Source organism: Elgaria multicarinata, chromosome 10 (genome assembly GCF_023053635.1).
Source record: "Elgaria multicarinata webbii isolate HBS135686 ecotype San Diego chromosome 10, rElgMul1.1.pri, whole genome shotgun sequence".
In the NCBI taxonomy this organism is placed as follows: domain Eukaryota; kingdom Metazoa; phylum Chordata; class Lepidosauria; order Squamata; family Anguidae; genus Elgaria; species Elgaria multicarinata.
Genome location: NC_086180.1, coordinates 95,684,773 through 95,701,900, shown reverse-complemented (window position 1 = coordinate 95,701,900; position 17,128 = coordinate 95,684,773). Strand labels below are relative to the sequence as shown.

Below are 17,128 nucleotides of genomic sequence, written 5' to 3'. Positions count from 1 at the left end.
AGGTTTTTGGCGGGAACCCCTCCCCCACGCTACCGCGCACGTCCATGGGGTTCCCGCCCTTACCTCAGTTTACAGGAGTCCGACATTGTGCCCCCATAAACATGAGTGTAATTTCAATAAAGTACATTCCACGTATAACTGTGTCATTTGTAAGTCTCACACTACCAAGTGGGGATGGTGGGTGGGTTGTGTGAATGCATAGATGACCACTCGAAGAACTACAGTTACAGGTAAGCAACCTGCATTTCTTCTTCGTGGTCTCTATGCATCACACATATGGGCGAGTAGCAAGCTGACATATCTTTGGAGGTGGGTTGGTGCATCATCTGAAGATCTCCGAGAGCACTGTCCTTCCAAACGAGCAGTCGTGCCTAGCACGGGTGTCCAAACTGTAGTGCCTAACAAACGTGGACGGAGTGGACCACGTTGCAGCTCTACAGACTTCTGTCAAGGGAACACCTCTGCTGAAGGCAACAGATGTTGCGACAGCTCTGGTAGAATGAGCTGTCACAGGTTTCACAAGCTCTAGTTAGAGATAGAGATAGCTCTAGTTAGAGATAGAGTAAGCAAGTTCAATTGTCTCTACAATCCAGCGTGACAGTCGCTGGCATGAAACAGGGAGTCCCTTAGAAGGCTCTCCATAACAAACAAACAATTGATTTGTTTTCCTAAAACTCTCTGTCCTAGCCTTGTAAAAGGCAAGAGCTCTCCTTACATCAAGTGTATGTAAAGAAAACTCAACAGGTGTTGCTGGATTCGGAAAGAAAGCTGGTAGAGTGATATATTGGGACAGATGAAAGGTTGACACTACCTTAGGCAAGAAGGCAGGGTCTGTGCGTAACACAACCTTATCTTTGTGAAAGATAGTGTAAGGAGCATCTATCCTGAGAGCTCTAAGCTCACTTGCATGTCTAGCAGAAGTGATGGCTACTAAAAAGACAGTCTTGAATGTTAGAAGCCTAAGGTCAGATAAGGCCATGGGCTCGAAGGGCTTCTTTGTCAATGCCTGTAACACCACTGATAGGCTCCATGGTGGAACGATACTCTTTACTGTCGGTATCATATTTTTAAGCCCCTTTTAAAATTTCCTCGATATTGGATGTACAAAAGGTGTAAAACCATCCATGCCTCGATGAAAAGACGTAATAGCCGCTAAGTGAACTCTGATGGAAGTGAGTTCGAGTCCCTGCTGATAAAGTGCCAATAGGTATTTGAGAATCAATGACAAAGGGCAAGATTCAGGTGCTTGATCGTTTTCCAAGGCAAAAGTTTGAAATCTCTGCCACTTTGCCGCGTAAGATTTTCTCGTTGAAGGCTTTAGTGATGCCAACAATATATGGTCTACAGTTAAATCCTTGGTACGAGAGGAGGAATGGATGATATTCTCCATGCCGTCATCTTGAGGGTCGACAGGTTTGCGTGTCGAACCCTGCCCTGGTGTCGAGACAACAGTGTCAGTATCGGCGGGAGTCTGATGTAATTCCCGTCCGACAGTCGAAGGGCATGGGAGAACCACGTCTGTCGAGGCCACCACGGTGTGATAAGGATGCAGTCCGACCTGTCCGACTGGATTTTGGCCAGCACCTTCGTCAACAGTGGAAACAGAGGAAAGATATAAAGAAGATTTCCTTTCCAGGTTCTGGTGAAAGCATCTCCTAGCGAGTGCTTTCCTCTTCCTGCTCTGCTGCAGAACCTGGAACAAGCTGCGTTTTCTTCGGTAGCGAAGACATCGACAGCAGGGAGGCTCCAGTACCGAAAGAGAACGTCTCTTACTTCGGTATCGAGCTCCCATTCGTGGTCGACGTGGAAAGACCTGCTGAGGGCATCCGCGATGATGTTTTCCTTGCCCGTTACATGGATCGCCATCAGGTGAGTATTTCTCTTTATGCACCAGTTCCAAATCCTGAGTGCCGATCGATTCAGAGGATGAGACCTTGTCCCACCTTGTCTGTTGATGTACGCCACTACCGTGGTGTTGTCCGTCGCGATCAGGACGTTTCGGCCCTCGATCATTTGTGAAAAAGTTTTTATTGCATTCTCCACCGCTAGCAGTTCTAGGTGGTTGATATGATGTTCCCTCTGGGAAGGAGGCCAACGGCCCTGAGCTGTGAGGGAGTTGCAGTGTGCTCCCCATCCGATCAACGATGCATCCGTCGTGATCGTTACCGAAGGAGTTTCTTGCTGGAAGGGAACTCCTTCTAGGAGCGTCGACATCGAAAACCACCATTTCAGAGATGCCCTTACTTGCGTCAGGATCGACAGGTAAGTTCGCCGGGCATCGTGTCGAAGATCGAAAGTTCTTAAAAACCAGGCCTGCAATATTCTCATTCTGAGTCTTGCAAACCTGATGACTGCAGTTGTAGCTGCCATCAAGCCTAATAGCCTCTGAATTGTCCATGCCGAGACCTTTCGGCGGCTCTCGGTAGCGATGGCTAACTCTTGAAGGGTGCTTGCTCTGGTCGAGGGCAGGTATGCTCTCCCGTCCCGAGACGATAGGGTTACCCCTATGAAGTCCAGCTTCTGCTGTGGGGTCAAGATGGATTTCTCCTCGTTGACCGACAGACCCAACGAGACCAACAGGTTGAGGGTGGTTGAAATGTCCGCTACCAGATCTTTTTTCGGGACCGTGAAGTATCGGGAGAAAAACCCCTGGTTGAGTTCCTCTGCGGGTACTGGAGAGATGGCTCCTTTCCCTAGGAGGGTCTGTACCTCGAGAAGCAGAGGAGGGGATGGCGCCGTTACTTTCACCCCCGAAGAAGGAGGAAGGACATTGAGCTCGATGGCATACCCCGAGTTGATGATAGTGAGCACCCAGGAGTCCGATGTTATTGACTCCCATTGATGGTAATGTGGTGTTAGGCGGTTCGCAAAGGGAGGTGGATCTGGGATAAAGAAGTCAAACCCGCTGCTTCTTAGAGAAGTCGGGCTGACGTTTGTCCCGCTGGTATCTGCCCTGGTAAGGTCGCTTCCTTTGGAGCTGTTGTTGCTGCTGCCTCTGTTGGCCTTGTTAGTAGGGCCGCTGCTGTTGTTGTTGAGGTGGCGGTCTTGTCCACCGTCTTGGCTTGTACTGGGCAGGCGGAGCAGAGAAACCCTTCTTCTTGGCCGTTGTACGAGCCTTGTATATGGAGTTCAAGGTCTCGTCCGTCTTACCATTAAATAAGCCCTCGCCATCGAAAGGCATGTTACTGTCGACAATTGTTGCCTGGCTATGGCTGAAGCTTTACTTTGGAAGACTCGTGCCAGCTCTTTTTTGTCCTCTGGGAGATGTTCACATAGTGATCCTATTTTCTCCCAGAGGAAGAGCTGGTATCGTGCCATGGTAGCCTCGTAGGCTGATGCCCTGATGCCCAAAGAGGCAGAGGAGTAAATCCTCCTGCCCGTATGGTCCAACTTTCTGCCCTCTTTGTCCACGGGCGCAGAATGTGCCTTCTGTGAGTGGCCTTGAGCCGACTCCACTACGATCGAATTAGGTTTGGGATGTTGGACCAGAAACTGTACATCTTCCTCTTGGACTCGATAGAGGGTCTCTAGCCTTTTCGATGTGGCTTGAGTCATAGCCGGTGTTTCCAAGATAATTGAGCCGTTTGCTTTAAAGCATGTGGAATAGGGATGGCAAGTCGTTGGTTGGTTGTGGACTGGAAAACGTCGTAGATTGGATCGATGACCGAATCATCCGTTTGCTGGATCTCCAGTCCTAATGCCTGAGCCATTCTAAGCATATGGTCAAAAAATCTGACCATATCGTCGGAAGGGGAAGAAGGGTCCTTGTCATGAACCTCATCTTCTGGTGAAGGCATCGATGGAGTAGCCGACAACCCCGACTCAGAATCCGATGGGTAATTATCCTCAGGCAAGGATACTGTAACCACCTGGAGGTCTACATGCTCCGTCGGTACCGTGGTAACCACGGCAGTCGATGCCGATGGCTGCGTATGGTGTCGAGGCGTCGACACCGTGGACGTTTGGTGGGCGGGCGCTGGAGGCAGCGGTAGATGACACATCCTCGTAGGCGGAGGGTGCACATAATATTCTTCTTGAGGGTACTGGTGGTCACCCTGGAAGTATCGTTGTGGGCGATATCGATCCCATACATAGTCGCCACATACTGATTGGGGATAAGAGTATTGAAAAGCTCCTTCCCATTGACGCCTTAGAGTGTGCCTTGGCGAAGGCGGTAGAGGGATTAGTCCCTGAACTTCTTGCAGCCTGGCAGGCTCTCGGAAAGAGGCCGATGAAGCCGAATCCCGCAACTCGCCCTCCGATAGACTGGGAGGATGTGTCAGTACCGTAGCCATCGGTACCGACTGGGATCTCGATACCGAGGGAGGCCTCGGTATCGAAGCGGTCGGTATGGCAGGAGGAGTAGAGTGACTCCTAGCCGGTTCCGCCGTGCGGGATGACCCTAACGAGGGTTTTTCCGCGTCTCGCTTCTTCTTCTTCTTCTTTTTCTCCATTTCAGAAGAAGATTTGGGAGTCCGGGCCTTTTTGGAGATTTTCCTGGCCGCGGAACTCGCCAGTGACCGTCCAGGCGTTAGGGGTATCTGAACCCTATTAGCCTCTCTGGAATGTTCAGGCACCTCAGTGCAACGGTCATCAACGGACTTACTGGCTGCCGTTTTGTCAATTCTTGAAGATTTGGGAGTCCGGGCCTTTTTGGAGATTTTCCTGGCCGCGGAAGTCGCCAGTGACCGTCCAGGCGTTAGGGGTATCTGAGCCCTATTAGCCGCTCTGGAATGTTCAGGCACCTCAGTGCAACGGTCATCAACGGACTTACTGGCTGCCGTTTGTCCAGGCGTTAGGGGTATCTGAGCCCTATTAGCCGCTCTGGAATGTTCAGGCACCTCAGTGCAACGGTCATCAACGGACTTACTGGCTGCCGTTTTGTGCATCCTCGAAGATTCAGCCAAGACTCAACTTTATGGCCTTCACCTAGGCACAGGACGCACAGGGAGTGCCCGTCAGTTGGAGGGAGCTTAGCTCCACATTTCACACACTTGCGAAATGGGGCCTTAACTGCCATACGGCTAAGCGCCGCGATTGAAATAGCTGAGGAAAATCAGAATTTTTTTTTTTAAAGCTAGAATAGAAGAAAAGATGTTAAGAAGTGAGAAATAAGCGAAAAGAGGAAAGATTTGAAGTAAAAAAGGATTTTAAAGAGAAAACGCTAAGAGGTTTGGTTCTATGGTCTAAGCACAATGGCGGACGACGAAGAACTGAGGTAAGGGCGGGAACCCCATGGACGTGCGTGGTAGCATGGGGGAGGGGTTCCCGCCAAAAACGTTCCACTCAGCTATAGAAGGTTCCGGTCTGGTCTCTGCGCAGGCGCAAAGCCCATATGTGTGATGCATAGAGACCACGAAGAAGAACCATGCATATGTGCGTGGATCTGCCCCTAACTGAATAAGAGTTAATGTCTTTTGGACCAGTTTTGTGTAGAAGAACGCTACTTGTGTTACAGGAATAACCCCACCCCCACCCCCAATCTGTTTAGATCTTTGAAGAGTTACAAGGCGTTGCTGAACTATTGCCATTTATGTTTGATACAAGACTGTGATGTTGATTATTCTGCAATGATCTGTAACAGTGTCATAACCAATAAATATGTAAAAGTCCAAGAGAATATTAATGAGTGAAAAATAATAGTTTTCCAATACTAACAGAGCAGAACTACTAAATTAAAATGAAGTTGCTCCACATTTTTACAAGAGATTTTCAGATACTGATTGTTAGAATGCATTATCTTTCATTCATTAATATTTAACCCTGTTTTTAAAAGCAGTGGCAACAGCATACATTTAAATTAGATCCAGAAAAATAATTTCAAAGGTTTAGATAAGCAAAAGCAATTTTAAAAGAAGTACCTCCATATTTTCATTTTGTTTAATAAATTCACCATGTCTTTCAGAGCCTGAACTCTCAATTGCACTCTTGAACACCTGTAAATACAAAGTACAGATCATTACCTTTAAAGCCTTACATGGTTTGGGTCCAGGTTACCTGAGGGATCGCCTTCTCCCATACAATCTGCCCCACACACTCAGGTCCTCTGGGGAGAAGTTACTTCAGTCAGCCAAAACTAGGCTGACAACTGTTACCCAGAGGATCTTTTCTTCTGTCACCCCCAGACTGTGGAATGGCCTCCTGGAAGAGATTCGTCAACTTAACTCTCTCTCCGAGATTAAGACAGCTGTAAAGACTAGCCTCTTCTGGCAGGCCTACCCAGATGGATTTTAAACCAAGAATTTCAAGATGTCTTGATTGTTTTTTTGATATTGTATTGGTTTTATATGCTCTTTTAATTAATTTTATGTATTTGATTTATATTGTATTGTTGTACTAATGTTGTTTCTTGTCTTGATCTAACGGGATAGGAGGGTAAGAAATAATTATATCATCATCATCATCATCATCATCATCATGTACAGTCCCGCTTGCATTGGCTGCCTATATGTTTCCGAGCCCAATTCAAGGTGCTGGTTTTGACTTATAAAGCCTTACATGGCTTGGGACCACAATACCTGACAGAATGCCTCTCCTGACATGAACTTACCTGCTCACTGCGCTCTACATTTAAGGTCCTCCTCCGAGTGCCTACTTCGAGGGAAGTTCGGAGGATGGCAACAAGGGAGAGGGCCTTTTTAGTGGTGGCCCCCCAATTATGGAATGATCTCCCAGACGAGGCTCGGCTGGTGCCAACATTGTTATCTTTTCAGCGCCAGGTTAAGACCTTTCTCTTCTCCCAGGCATTTAACAACATATGCTGAGTTTGTTTTTAACGGACCCCAGAATAGCTGTTTTTATAAAGATACTGTGTTTTTATGCTTTTTATGTTTTTAAACTTTGTACATTTGTTTTAATGTTTACTGTTCTTAACTTTTGTAAACCGCCCAGAGAGCTTTGGCTATGGGGCGGTATATAAATGCAATAAATAAATAAATAAATCATCATCATCAAATATTAAGACAAGGAGCTGTTGTGAACAAGTAACAGATATTTGTTTAAAAAATGGACAGAGGCCTGGAAAGGACAGAAAAGGGTCATAATGAAATATTCCAGAAGGTTTGAAGGTAGCTCAAATCAATAGATAAGTTGTCCCCTCTCTCCTCCATAGGAGGAAATGTTTTATATTGTTCTGTGATAGCAATCACAGCAGAGTTACAGGAAAATAGTTTCTGCTTAATTTTTTCTTCTTGCTTCAGTTTCACAGCGAAGTAAAATATGCAAGAAAATCAAAATATCTAGAATACTTCCTTGTTCAAAAGCAAACGTTGACTTCTTCTGCAGACAGTGACTGGGTTCAAACAACATGGTAATCAATGGTGGATTAAATAGTCAATGGTGGGTTAAACAGTCAACAGTGGGTTATTGTGTTGTCTGTTTGGATGTTTTTAAATCACACCACAGTTGGTTATTTGGCCAAAATAACCGATGCCAATATGTGCAGAGTTGATTATTTGAACAACCAACTGTTATCGTGTCATGTGTTGGGCACCATTGCCTATTTTGTCGTACGCAGTTGGTTATTTTTGGTGACTACTGAGTCCCCTGGCAAGAGCGACCAAAGCAGCAGCTGCCGCTCTAATCCAAACAGCTGAACTTGCAATGGCTGATAGGATACCAGCAGGAGAACTGAGGCGGGGAGAGAGGGTGGGTAATGTGTCAATCAATCACTGTTGACTAATAGTCAACTCAACACTGCCCTCAATCCACACCACAGTTGATTATAATCATGTCGTGTGGGAAATACCCCCTCAAGAATCAACAGTGGAGTTGACTATTAAGTCACCATTTACTATTGTGTTGTCCAAATGCAGCCACTATCTCAAGAAGGCCAGAAAATGTTCCATAGCAAGCATAAGGAAGAGGCAAAAAACTTCCCACTCTATACTGAAGTGACTTTCAGATAAGATTTTTTTCTTCCCGGAAGAAACAACTTTGGTCCCTGAGCTTGCCGAGAATGTAGGGCTTCCAAGTATCTTACACTACTCTACTACCTCCCCCCAAATGATAAAGTAATTTAAGTGTTCAGCTAGAATTGGGGATGAAGAACAAGCCAGTGGGAGGAGTTGGCGGAATTCAGCACCAACTACCCCCATAAAGCTGGAGCACCCACTACCTGCGCTGTAAGAAGAGATGCCATTGTTGGCAAGTCACGTCCACGTGTGCCAAGACCAAGAGACAAAACGCCATGGCTATATAAACAGCATTTTAATTAACAAGGGCGACAACTTTAAAGTACCTTTTCCCTCTTTCTATTCATGCTGCCAGCTTTGTCATTGTAAGAAACAGAAATACTGCTCAAGTTGAACTTTTTTCTTTTATCATTGGGAGAGTTTTAATTGTCAGAACTGAAAATTTCTTTTAAAGCCATTTCAACTGACAGTAAAATGACTACTAGCAGCGACCATGAGGGGGTGAAACTAACTGATGAACCCAGAGAAATCCCCATCTGAGTAATGGAGTTGAATGGTTAAACTAACCTGCACATGGTTAGCTGACCAGCCTAACAATGGAGGATTTACATACTTGACTTTTGGTAAGGGCAGGCAAGGGCCTGTCTCTTGTGAGCGAGTGAGTAAGGACCGCTGTCCCACTGCCACGTGCCATTCCAAGGAGGACGGAGCGAGGGTTTTCTATTTAGCCAGGGCTGATCTGCCCCTCCAAAGGCCGATGCATTGCTGCTCTCTAGTGGCTGAATGCTGACAGTACTGATGAAAAAGGAATGAGACCCCTTTGTGGAGCCCTTTTCAATGTCAAGTAGGGAAATGTTGCTCGCCTGAGAGATAAGCGCTTTTCCCTCTGTGTCAAAGGAGACAGAGCTGTTACCATAATACAGTCACTATACCATAATACGGAAGCAAGTATGCATTTTTAATAGTTTCGGTTTTGTTCTATAGAGTCCTGAGTTTCTAGACTCTGACTACAATTCTTCCTGCTTCTTTTGGCTTCTGGAGTGTTTCAAGAGGTTTCAGGGACTACTTGAAGTTTCCTCTGGTCAGACATAAACTAGGAACCTAACATACAGTATGTTATGTATAATTTGGTTTGCTCATAAAATTATCATGCTTGGTATACTGAATTTTGAAAGTATAGTTTTCTCAGATATTAAAGATTTACTGAGTTTACTTTTTAAAGTTTTAAATATATTGATAATTTTATGAGCAAACCAAGTTCTTCTTCGTGGTCTCTATGCATCATACATATGGGCTTTGCGCCTGCGCCTGCCACTTCTATAGCTGAGTGGAACGTTTTTGGCGGGAACCCCTCCCCCACGCTACCGCGCACGTCCATGGGGTTCCCGCCCTTACCTCAGTTCTTCGTCGTCCGCCATTGTGCTTAGACCATAGAACCAAACCTCTAAGCGTTTTCTCTTTAAAATCCTTTTTTACTTCCAATCTTTCCTCTTTTCGCTTATTTCTCACTTCTTAACATCTTTTCTTCTATTCTAGCTAAAAAAAAAAAAATTAAAAAAAATTTTTTTTTTAGTAGTTAGATTTTCCTCAGCGATTTCGATCGCGGCGCTTAGCCGTATGGCAGTTAAGGCCCCATTTCGCAAGTGTGTGAAATGTGGAGCTAAGCTCCCTCCAACTGACGGGCACACCCTGTGCGTCCTGTGCCTAGGTGAAGGCCATAAAGTTGAGTCTTGGCTGAATCTTCGAGGATGCACAAAACGGCAGCCAGTAAGTCCGTTGATGACCGTTGCACTGAGGTGCCTGAACATTCCAGAGCGGCTAATAGGGCTCAGATACCCCTAACGCCTGGACAAACGGCAGCCAGTAAGTCCGTTGATGACCGTTGCACTGAGGTGCCTGAACATTCCAGAGCGGCTAATAGGGCTCAGATACCCCTAACGCCTGGACAAACGGCAGCCAGTAAGTCCGTTGATGACCGTTGCACTGAGGTGCCTGAACATTCCAGAGCGGCTAATAGGGCTCAGATACCCCTAACGCCTGGACGGTCACTGGCGAGTTCCGCGGCCAGGAAAATCTCCAAGAAGGCCCGGACTCCCAAATCTTCGAGGATGGACAAAACGGCAGCCAGTAAGTCCGTTGATGACCGTTGCACTGAGGTGCCTAAACATTCCAGAGCGGCTAATAGGGCTCAGATACCCCTAACGCCTGGACAAACGGCAGCCAGTAAGTCCGTTGATGACCGCTGCACTGAGGTGCCTGAACATTCCAGAGCGGCTAATAGGGCTCAGATACCCCTAACGCCTGGACAAACGGCAGCCAGTAAGTCCGTTGATGACAGTTGCACTGAGGTGCCTGAACATTCCAGAGCGGCTAATAGGGCTCAGATACCCCTAACGCCTGGACGGTCACTGGCGAGTTCCGCGGCCAGGAAAATCTCCAAGAAGGCCCGGACTCCCAAATCTTCGAGGATGGACAAAACGGCAGCCAGTAAGTCCGTTGATGACCGTTGCACTGAGGTGCCTAAACATTCCAGAGCGGCTAATAGGGCTCAGATACCCCTAACGCCTGGACAAACGGCAGCCAGTAAGTCCGTTGATGACCGCTGCACTGAGGTGCCTGAACATTCCAGAGCGGCTAATAGGGCTCAGATACCCCTAACGCCTGGACAAACGGCAGCCAGTAAGTCCGTTGATGACAGTTGCACTGAGGTGCCTGAACATTCCAGAGCGGCTAATAGGGCTCAGATACCCCTAACGCCTGGACAAACGGCAGCCAGTAAGTCCGTTGATGACCGTTGCACTGAGGTGCCTGAACATTCCAGAGCGGCTAATAGGGCTCAGATACCCCTAACGCCTGGACGGTCACTGGTGAGTTCTGCGGCCAGGAAAATCTCCAAAAAGGCCCGGACTCCCAAATCTTCAAGAATTGACAAAACGGCAGCCAGTAAGTCCGTTGATGACCGTTGCACTGAGGTGCCTGAACATTCCAGAGAGGCTAATAGGGCTCAGATACCCCTAACGCCTGGACGGTCACTGGCGAGTTCCGCAGCCAGGAAAATCTCCAAAAAGGCCCGGACTCCCAAATCTTCTTCTGAAATGGAGAAAAAGAAGAAGAAGAAGCGAGACGCGGAAAAACCCTCGTTAGGGTCACCCCACACGGCGGAATTGGCTAGGAGTCACTCTACTCCTCCTGCCATACCGACCGCTTCGATACCGAGGCCTCCCTCGGTATCGAGATCCCAGTCGGTACCGATGGCTACGGTACCGACACATCCTCCCAGTCTATCGGAGGGCGAGTTGCGGGATTCGGCTTCAGCGGCCTCTTTCCGAGAGCCTGCCAGGCTGCAAGAAGTTCAGGGACTAATCCCTCTACCGCCTTCGCCAAGGCACACTCTAAGGCGTCAATGGGAAGGAGCTTTTCAATACTCTTATCCCCAATCAGTATGTGGCGACTATGTATGGGATCGATATCGCCCACAACGATACTTCCAGGGTGACCACCAGTACCCTCAAGAAGAATATTATGTGCACCCTCCGCCTACGAGGATGTGTCATCTACCGCTGCCTCCAGCGCCCGCCCACCAAACGTCCACGGTGTCGACGCCTCGACACCATACGCAGCCATCGGCATACGCAGCCTACGAGGCTACCATGGCACGATACCAGCTCTTCCTCTGGGAGAAAATAGGATCACTATGTGAACATCTCCCAGAGGACAAAAAAGAGCTGGCACGAGTTTTCCAGAGTGAAGCTTCAGCCATAGCCAGGCAACAATTGTCGACAGCGAAAGGTCAGCAGAGGCAGCAGCAACAACAGCTCTAAAGCAAACGTCAGCCCGACTTCTCTAAGAAGCAGCGGGTTTGACTTCTTTATCCCAGATCCACCTCCCTTTGCGAACCGCCTAGCACCACATTACCATCAATGGGAGTCAATAACATCGGACTCCTGGGTGCTCACTATCATCAACTCGGGGTATGCCATCGGGCTCGATGTCCTTCCTCCTTCTTCGGGGGTGAAAGTAACGGCGCCATCCCCTCCTCTGCTTCTCAAGGTACAGACCCTCCTAGGGAAAGGAGCCATCTCTCCAGTACCTGCAGAGGAACTCAACCAGGGGTTTTTCTCCCGATACTTCACGGTCCCGAAAAAAGATCTGGTAGCGGACATTTCAACCACCCTCAACCTGTTGGTCTCGTTGGGTCTGTCGGTCAACGAGGAGAAATCCATCTTGACCCCACAGCAGAAGCTGGACTTCATAGGGGTAACCCTATCGTCTCGGGACGGGAGAGCATACCTGCTCTCGACCAGAGCAAGCACCCTTCAAGAGTTAGCCATCGCTACCGAGAGCCGCCGAAAGGTCTCGGCATGGACAATTCAGAGGCTATTAGGCTTGATGGCAGCTACAACTGCAGTCATCAGGTTTGCAAGACTCAGAATGAGAATATTGCAGGCCTGGTTTTTAAGAACTTTCGATCTTCGACACGATGCCCGGCGAACTTACCTGTCGATCCTGACGCAAGTAAGGGCATCTCTGAAATGGTGGTTTTCGATGTCGACGCTCCTAGAAGGAGTTCCCTTCCAGCAAGAAACTCCTTCGGTAACGATCACGACGGATGCATCGTTGATCGGATGGGGAGCACACTGCAACTCCCTCACAGCTCAGGGCCGTTGGCCTCCTTCCCAGAGGGAACATCATATCAACCACCTAGAACTGCTAGCGGTGGAGAATGCAATAAAAACTTTTTCACAAATGATCGAGGGCCGAAACGTCCTGATCGCGACGGACAACACCACGGTAGTGGCGTACATCAACAGACAAGGTGGGACAAGGTCTCATCCTCTGAATCGATCGGCACTCAGGATTTGGAACTGGTGCATAAAGAGAAATACTCACCTGATGGCGATCCATGTAACGGGCAAGGAAAACATCATCGCGGATGCCCTCAGCAGGTCTTTCCACGTCGACCACGAATGGGAGCTCGATACCGAAGTAAGAGACGTTCTCTTTCGGTACTGGAGCCTCCCTGCTGTCGATGTCTTCGCTACCGAAGAAAACGCAGCTTGTTCCAGGTTCTGCAGCAGAGCAGGAAGAGGAAAGCACTCGCTAGGAGATGCTTTCACCAGAACCTGGAAAGGAAATCTTCTTTATATCTTTCCTCTGTTTCCACTGTTGACGAAGGTGCTGGCCAAAATCCAGTCGGACAGGTCGGACTGCATCCTTATCACACCGTGGTGGCCTCGACAGACGTGGTTCTCCCACGCCCTTCGACTGTCGGACGGGAATTACATCAGACTCCCGCCGATACTGACACTGTTGTCTCGACACCAGGGCAGGGTTCGACACGCAAACCTGTCGACCCTCAAGATGACGGCATGGAGAATATCATCCATTCCTCCTCTCGTACCAAGGATTTAACTGTAGACCATATATTGTTGGCATCACTAAAGCCTTCAACGAGAAAATCTTACGCGGCAAAGTGGCAGAGATTTCAAACTTTTGCCTTGGAAAACGATCAAGCACCTGAATCTTGCCCTTTGTCATTGATTCTCAAATACCTATTGGCACTTTATCAGCAGGGACTCGAACTCACTTGAGTTTTCTTTACATACACTTGATGTAAGGAGAGCTCTTGCCTTTTACAAGGCTAGGACAGAGAGTTTTAGGAAAACAAAGCAATTGTTTATTTGTTATGGTGAGCCTTATAAGGGACTCCCTGTTTCATGCCAGCAACTGTCACGCTGATTGTAGAGACAATTGAACTTGCTTACTCTATCTCTAAACTAGAGCTTGTGAAACCTGTGACAGCTCATTCTACCAGAGCTGTCGCAACATCTGTTGCCTTCAGCAGAGGTGTTCCCTTGACAGAAGTCTGTAGAGCTGCAACGTGGTCCGCTCCGTCCACATTTGTTAGGCACTACAGTTTGGACACCCGTGCTAGGCACGACTGCTCGTTTGGAAGGACAGTGCTCTCGGAGATCTTCAGATGATGCACCAACCCACCTCCAAAGATATGTCAGCTTGCTACTTGCCCATATGTGTGATGCATAGAGACCACGAAGAAGAAATGCAGGTTGCTTACCTGTAACTGTAGTTCTTCGAGTGGTCATCTATGCATTCACACAACCCACCCACCATCCCCACTTGGTGGTGTGAGACTTACAAATGACACAGTTATACGTGGAATGTACTTTATTGAAATTACACTCATGTTTATGGGGGCACAATGTCGGACTCCTGTAAACTGAGGTAAGGGCGGGAACCCCATGGACATGCACGATAGCGTGGGGGAGGGGTTCCCGCCAAAAACGTTCCACTCAGCTATAGAAGGTTCCGGTCTGGTCTCTGCGCAGGCGCAAAGCCCATATGTGTGAATGCATAGATGACCACTCGAAGAACTACAGTTACAGGTAAGCAACCTGCATTTTTTCCCCATGACTTCAAAATTACAAGACATTTTACATCTCTGCTATTATTTAGTGCACGTTTTATGAAAAGAGGGGTCATGTCACTCAAATCTTTTACTCTTCTTTCTTGTCACAGCTATAGTCCGCTTACAGAAACACTTAATTTCTTAGCAATCCTCAGACACAGATGAGGTCTCAGTGGTATGGGAATATAGGTATTCCTCCTGGCATTTCTCCAGACTATTTCCCTGAACTTGATGAAATGCCTCATGAACCACTACTCACTTAGGCAAGGAAAGTACCTGACACCCACGGGCTACGCTACTTGGAAGATGGATTGCTGGAAAGTGACAGGTTGCACCTCACAAGGGATGGGGAACAATGGGTTTTGACACAGCATGAAGAACTTCATCAAGAGGGCTTTAGACTGAATCCTATGGGGGGAGGGAGACGTAAACTTGGAGGAAGCAATGGATTAAGACTTATATGACATAACAGGCCTAATAGTCTTCACAATAATGTAGGAAAGAAGCCAGACAACAAAGCACATGGTCTTCGATGTCTATATACTAATGCCCAGAGTATAGGAAACAAACAGAATGAACTTGAAGGCCAATATGACTTGATAGGTATAACTGAAAATTGGTAGGATGACTCCCATGATTGGCATATAGTAATTGAAGGGTTTAAATTGTTCAAAAAGAACAGAAGAAATAAAAAGGTAGGCAGAGTCACACTATGTTAAAAATACTTATCCCTGCACAGAAATAAAGGAGGATGAGCCTGGGAGCCCCATCGAGAGCATCTAGATTAAAATAAATGGGGCAAGGAATAAAAGGAACATGATAGTTAACTATCTACCACCCAATCAAGGAGAAGATGACATTGAAACTTTTGAAAAGCAAGTGTGATGTAGTAGTAATGGAGGACTTACCCTGATATCTGTTGGGAGACAAATTCTGCCCAAAGTGGCCCCTCCAAGAAATTCCTGACATGTGTGGGTGATAACTTTCTCCTACAGAAAGTGAAGGAAGGAACTAGAGGATGGGCTATCCTTGACTTGATACTGACTAATAGGGGTGACTTAGTGCATAAAGTGGCAGTTACAGGAACTCTGGGGGAAAGTGACCACGTCATACTTGAGTTCTTAACTTTAAAGGAAGCAAAAGCTGAGTGTAGCCAGACATGTACTCTGGGTTTTAGGAAAGCTGATCTTAATAAACTCATCATTTTAATAAATTCATCATAAACTTATCATAGTTTTGATAAGCAAGGTCCCATGGCAAGTGACCCTAATGAGAAAATGAGTCCAAGATGGGTGGGACTTTTTTAAAAAGGAAATTTTAAAGGCACAATTACAAACAATTCCAACAAGAAAAAAAGATAGAAAACAACAAAAGAAAGCTTAGAGATGACCTGAAAACAAAAAAGGATACACATAGGAAGTGGAAGGAAGGCCAGGCTACAAACATGTACAGACATGTAGCACAGAAAGTGCAGGAATGGCATCAGGAAGGCTAAAGCTGAGAATGAGCTGAGATTAGCGAGGGATGCTAAAAGCAACAAAAAAGGGTTTTTTTCCAGTACATGCATAGTAAAAGAAAGAGGAAAGAAATGGTTGTTCAACTCTCGATGAGGATGGCAAATTGATAACAGATAACAAAGAAAAGGCTGAAATGCTCAATTCCTACTTTGGCTCAGTCTTCTCCCAAAAGAATATCTATGAACCCCTGCAAAAGTGAAGTTCAAACTGAAGGAGCAGGATTGCAGCTTCAGATTGATAAATAGATGGAACCTTGGAACTACAGACCAGTTAGTCTAACATCAATCCCTGGGGGATTTTTGGAGCAGATTATAAAGAAGTCAATCTATAAGCAACTTGAAAACAATGCAGTGATTACTAGAAGTCAGCATGGATTTGTCAAGAACAAATCTTGCCAGACTAATCAGATAACTCCCCTTGTGGACTATGGGGATGCGGTGGACAAAATATATCTTGACTTCAGCAAAGCGAGGAACTGAGAAGTTTTTGCCTGACTATAGAGTCCCAAGACAAGAGCAGCAAAACCCCGGGAGCTCTAGCCCAACAGGGCTCCATTGGCAGGGAAAATAATCCCGTGCTGGTAAGAGCATACGGAGCCCCGATCCTCCTGTCCCTGGGTGGGGCACTGCCGATTGTGTCACTCCACGTGTTTCCAGGGACGTCCACATCCCTTGCCACCACCACCACCTCCCTGATCCATCTGGAGATTGGCTTGAAGAGATAGAAGGAGCCCCTTTCATCCCCTCGAGCTGATCCCCAAATGAATTGCAGGGCAGGCGGGCCAAGGAGGCCTCCCGTGGCCAACCATGGAAGACACCATCTGCCAATATCGGGGTGATAGAGGGGGGCGCAAGGATCTGCGCTGCTGCTGTGATGAGCAGCTCGGATTCTTACACGTCGCCTCCCGTCCCCATTCGCGATAACAGAAGGGGCATCCTGTGCTGAGGCTGGAGGGATGTTTGGGCGGCTGATTCCCCTGCCTCCCTCCAGCCTCAGCACAGGATGCCCCTTCTGTCGTTGTGAATGGGGACGGGAGGCAATGCGGAAGAATCCGAGCTGCTCGTCACAGCAGCAGCTCAGATCCTTGTGCACCCCAGCATCGCTACCATCTCCATAGCAACAGGGCAGTGGGTGGCATTGTTGTTGCTGCCCCCTGCCCTGTTGCTATGGGGATGAGGGTGAAAAACACGTCGCTGAGGAGACGATCTTCTCTGTCAGTGGGCGGGAGGGGGGGGAGATTGATAGATTTCCCCACGCTCTGCCATCAAACT

General features: G+C 47.5%; 1 protein-coding gene across 2 annotated transcripts in view; it reads right to left on the bottom strand.

The window, feature by feature from the left end:
- ACOX3 (acyl-CoA oxidase 3, pristanoyl) overlaps positions 1 to 17,128 on the bottom strand; it is a 65,036-nt gene that overhangs the window by 36,096 nt on the left and 11,812 nt on the right. For both annotated transcript variants that reach the window (XM_063135972.1, XM_063135971.1), the window contains exon 4: positions 5,862 to 5,936. In XM_063135972.1, the coding sequence (XP_062992042.1) occupies positions 5,862 to 5,936 (75 nt within the window). The remainder of the gene's footprint in view (positions 1 to 5,861; positions 5,937 to 17,128) is intronic.